The 5,440-nt window shown below is 37.4% G+C and overlaps 1 protein-coding gene across 1 annotated transcript; it reads left to right on the top strand.

The window, feature by feature from the left end:
- Nucleotides 1-244: 244 nt before the first annotated feature.
- LOC110717130 lies at nt 245-631 on the top strand. Its single transcript, XM_021895768.1, has one exon. It carries the CDS (start codon nt 245-247, stop codon nt 629-631), a length of 387 nt encoding a protein of 128 aa, XP_021751460.1.
- The last annotated feature ends 4,809 nt before the right edge of the window (nt 632-5,440 follow it).

The raw sequence follows: 5,440 nt of genomic DNA, 5'->3' as shown, positions 1-5,440 counted from the left end.
AAACGAAGCTCCCTATAGCTTATTTTAGTGAGAAATTGAATGAAGCTCGTTGAATTATTCTACTTATGATAAAGAATTCTATGCTATTGTGAGAGATTTAGATCATTGGAGTCATTACTTAAGGCCTAATCACTTTGTGTTGCATTCCGATCATGAAGCATTAAAGTAAATACATGGACAACAAAAACTCAATCCTAGACACGCTAAGTGGGTTGAATTTTTACAATCATTTAATTTTTCTTCTATGTACAAAGAAGGGAAATCGAATGTAGTAGCGGATGCACTCTCTAGAAGATATACTTTGCTTGGAATTCTTAACAGCAAATTACTTGGTTTTGAATTGATCAAGGAATATTACAAGGGAGATGATGATTTTTCTACGCTTATTGAAAGGTGTTCTAAGGGATCCGTAGGTTCTTATATGTTGCAAGATGGTTTTCTTTTTAAAGGAAATCGACTTTGTCTTCCTAAGTGTTCTATTCGAGAGCTAGTAGTTAGAGAAGCTCATGGAGGTGGAATTGCTGGTCATTTTGGCATTACAAAGACCTTGACTATGTTACAAGAGCACTTCTATTGGCCTAAGATGCTTGCAGATGTACAATTAGTTGCATCTAGATGTGCAACTTTTTAAACAGCAAAGGCTACGTTTCATCAAGGCTTGTACACACCTTTACCTGTTCCATATTCACCATGGGAGGATGTATCTATGGACTTTATAGTGGGATTGCCGAGAGCACAAAGGGGAAAAGATTCAATCTTAGTTGTTGTGGATCGTTTTTCTAAAATGGCTCACTTTGTTCCTTGCCATAAAGTGGATGATGCTATGAAAGTTTCAGAATTATACTTCAAAGAAATTGTTAGACTACATGGAATTCCGAAAACTATTGTGAGTGATCATGATACTAATTTCATGAGTTTCTTTTGGAAATCTCTATGGAAGCTCGTGGGAACTAAGTTACTTTTAGTACATCTTATCATCCACAAACTGATGGACAAACCGAGGTTACTAATCGTACTCTTGGTGTGCTTTTGTGTGGACTAGCTCATGCAGAGTTTGCTTATAATAGATCACCTACTCATGCTACAAAACATAGTCCTTTTGAGGTAGTTTATGGAGTGAATCCGAAACTTCCTATTGATCTTGTTCCAATGCCTAAGGGTGAATTGATACACAAAGATGCCGAGTCTAAATTGAAAAGTATGCTAAAATTACATGCTCAAGTTCGTGCAAGAATTAAGAAAGTGAATGACTTGTATAAGTCAAGGGAAAACAAGCATAAAAAGCAACAAAGTTATAATGTTGGAGACTTGGTATGGTTACATTTGAGAAAGGAAAGATTTAAGGGAAAACGCAAGAGTAAGCTAATGCCTAGAAGTGAAGGTCCTTTCAAGATTGTTGAGAAGATCGATGACAATGCTTTTAAGTTAGAACTTCCAGGAGAGTATGGAGTTAGTGCTACAGTCAATGTTGGTGATTTGGCTATATACATTCCTGATGAAGAACTTCAAGATTTGAGGACAAATTCTTTCAATGAAGAGGAGGATGATGCAAGTCTAAGCATGGAGAACTTCGAAGATTTGCTTACCATGCCTAAAGATAGCCTGTCTCTAAACATTGATTCAAGTCAAGCATTGCATGGACACTTTCTTGGATACCAAAGCAAAGCTACGATTTTCTTGGTTGCGTTTCTTGGAGTCTAAACTGCTTTCTTTAAGTTTCTTTACTTAGATTTTGCTTACAAGTTTTTACCTTTCACTTGAAAGTGTTTTTCTTGGTTCAAGCATTAGGATCTTTAAGCTTTTGATTAATTTCTTTAAATAGGGAATTAGTTAAATCCGTTTCTTTAATTAGTTTAATTAAGAGTGTGTTTAGGCGTGTAATTAAGGGCTTGGTGAGCAAGCTTGATTATTTTAGGATTTGGTTTGTTTTAGGAAACTAAGAAAATCTTATCCTAAGAGAGTTTAGTATATAAATAGAATTATTATCACATGAAATAATCAGATTATTATTGCATTATTTGAGTTTTAACACTTGAGTCTTAATTGATGGATTTCAATTGTTTTTTTGCTTGTTTTAGTTAAAACAATCATTTAGGTTGATTAATTAGGTGGATTATTAGTTAATTAATCTGGTTTCTTGTTTAGTTCTTGGTGGATTTTCCTGTATATAATTAAGCTTGATTCATATCCTTGTGTGTTTTAGTTTTAGGACTAAAATTCACATCACTTGTGCTCGCTGGCTGCGTATGCATGCGGGCTATGTGCGTGTGTGGTGGTTGGCTGGCCAGGCTACTCTGCCTTGGTGCTAGGCACCAGCTGGCAGCCTAAGGAGCCAAGGCAGGCTGCCTGCCAGCCACTTGGAGAGGAGGGTCGGTTTGCTTGTGGGGACCAAGGGTGTGAGCTTTTCCTAGGGGAGGAAGGCTATGGTCCCCCCCCCCTTTGAAATGGTCCTCACGTAATCTATCATCCTCTTTGTGCCACTCGTAACTTATTGATTGAATTGCAATTTTAATTTTGTTTTGATTAAAATAAAATGGGAAAATTGCAAATCTCCCAAATCGAATGAGAATGGGAATTCAAAGTTTATTTCCCTATAAATACCAAGGTATTGGGATTTGGGAAGAACACTTGAGTGGAACTAAAAAGGCATCTCCTTAGAAATGTGAGAAAACCTTAAGTTCGTAAAACTCTCGTTTTTATTGGTCGGGTCCCGATTAACCTTCGAGACTTGGACCGTTCGGGTTGGGTTCATGGGTACGAGTCGTCGGAGACCTTCGCATTTGTGGGTTTCAATTTTTTGAAGTAAGAGCTCGGGATTCGAGCGAAGCACGCGCTATGGGTATGAATGTCTTTTCCTTCTCTCTCTTAATTGTTGTTTAATTTGTGATTGCATGCTTAGTCGTTTTAATTAGTGGGCGGGTCTAGGGTTGGTTCCTTCTTTCACGTAGAGTCGGACTCTACGAAACCCAACATCAACCGCATATACATGGCTATGCTGCAACCCAAGCATGCATGTACGTGCTAGACTTGCTGGCCGAGCATGCTTGCGGGGCTACTACGCCTAATCGCATGCTAGCTAGCACCAGCACGCATGGCTGGGCTAGCAGGGGCATGGCAGCAAGTGCCTTATGGGCAGCGAGGACCTATCAAGCATGCTAGGCCATGCGAGCAGCAATGCCGCACAGCACAAGGCCCAACACGTAAGTTGGCCTGTGCGTGTGTTGGTGTCATTGATGTAGCAATTCAAGTACCAATTGAAGGAAAAGATGGAACTTTGTTTCACAACGCATTAGATGCTTAATTATGCCTAACAAAGTGTAAATGTCAAAGTACTTACAGAAATGATTCTTAAAGTTATGAGATGGTGTATGATAAGAAATATAGGAAACAAGGAACAAGAAAAGGATTAAGATTCTTTTTTCTACCCATAAGTTCATGCTATTATGGTCAACTTAGTAATTCGTTATCTTCATAAGTATTGGATACTGCTTGAGTGTTCCGCTGTAAAAGTGACCTCAAACCATTGAAGACAAGCTTAGTTATTGACTTACAAGCTTAGAATGAAGCAAGAAGAGCTACATCAGTTGTAAGGTCATTTGTTTTGTTTAATGTCCTTTTGAGCCAAGGCTGGAACCAATAATGGTTATTGTGTTCCATAATCAGCAAACGATCCGTTTACACACGGAAAGACTCACATTCAATAAAGGAGCAATAGTTGCGGGTTTTATTTGAATGGCATGGTTGTCTAAGCCATGAGTCAAGAATGCTAGATTATAAACAAACATTTCCTTAACATGAAAACTCACAAGGTTCAAGTCATGGACATGATTTGTGTTCCAAACATCTTTAGCAATGTCACATCAACAAGAACGTACTCAAGGCTTTATTAGATAGACTCTTACTTGTTCGATTCGGAATCGTCCTAAGACAAAAAAGTCTTACTTGTTCAAATCGACAAAGAAAGGAGCTATTGTTCTTGGTAAAGACAATTAATACAAAAGCTAAAGAGAATTCCATTACTTCAACGTCTCACAAAAAGTTGAAAGAATGTGGCTACATTCAACAAATGTGAACAAACTGGACCTTGAGCAGCTCAAATGTTTAGTGAAGTATAGAATCAACTTGGCTAGATATCAAAACATCTAGATTAGATCAAGCGATGTTTGCTTGAGCCAAGAGTGATCATATAAAACTTATGAAATTGAAATTTCATAATGAGCTCTAAAAAGAATATATTATGTCTTGACGGATACCTCAATGCCATTTGGAAATGACTCGAATGATGATGGATCACATCCCTTCCTATAAAGTTCTTACAGATTTGCACAAATGACTAATGTTACACTAAAAAAAATTGTCGAAGCTAAGAAAGGACAACATAATCAGTTATGGATAGAAATAGTTTCTAGCGTCTGTTCAAGTATATGTCTAGGGCTCTTAGCTCAGTGGGAGTTGATTGGCTCAGTGAGAGTTCATTGACTGAGTGGGAGCTAAGTGGCTCAATAAGGGCTAAGGTAGCTCAAGAAGGAGCTAACTATTTGTTTCACAACGAACTTTTACCCAAAGACAATATACACGTCTCTTTGTAAGTATTCAAGTGAGACTACGGGCATTACCTCCACAACCTAATTGAGAACATAGTATTTGTTGCTCTAAGTGGTGTCTTTCTGGAAAGTAACACATTTCCAAAACGACAAGTGGAAGGAAAATGAACTCGATGACCATCGAGATTAGCAACAAACTAGAACTGAGAATCTCCGAAGACTTTAGAAGGGCTTCATGAGAATGATTGATCAAGAATACTCAAAGGACTTTACAAGTGCCTTAAATGAGAATTCAATACTCACAAAACTTTAGAAGTGGTGGAGTACGATCAATATAATCAAAGGGCTTTAAAAGCACCTTGAAACTCAGTGTTTGATGCAATTACCCGTATAGGTATAGAATTCACCAAAGGCTTGGATTGAATCCTATAAATATCTATTAAGTTAGAAATAAACCTAAGACTTACAAGCATATTATTTACCATTGGATGGTGAGGGAATAATGTCTTGTAAATTAGCAACAAAAAATCCGAATTTCGAATAATGGTTAGAGGCCATAAAATCCGAAATAGACTCCATGTTTGTAAATCATGTTTGGAACTTGATTCATTTGCATGAAGGGTGAAAGACCCATCAATCGCAAATAAGTTTTCAAGAAGAAAACTGACAAGTGTGAAATGCATAGTGCATTTAAAGCTTGATTAGTTGAAAAGGATTCAATTAATTCACGGCGTTGATTTTAATAAAAACCCATTCACCAATCAGAACGCTTAAGTCTTTTCGTGATTATTCTAGCAAAATTGCGCATATAAAATATGGCAATGCAAAATGGATAACGAAACCGCCTTCCTAAAATGGGATTTTATGAAGAGACTATGGAAATAGTCTAAGGGTTT

This window comes from Chenopodium quinoa, unplaced genomic scaffold (genome assembly GCF_001683475.1).
Source record: "Chenopodium quinoa cultivar QQ74 unplaced genomic scaffold, ASM168347v1, whole genome shotgun sequence".
Lineage (NCBI taxonomy): Eukaryota > Viridiplantae > Streptophyta > Magnoliopsida > Caryophyllales > Amaranthaceae > Chenopodium > Chenopodium quinoa.
The sequence above is the reverse complement of the archived record's forward strand: the minus strand, read 5'-3'. Positions and strand labels throughout refer to the sequence as shown.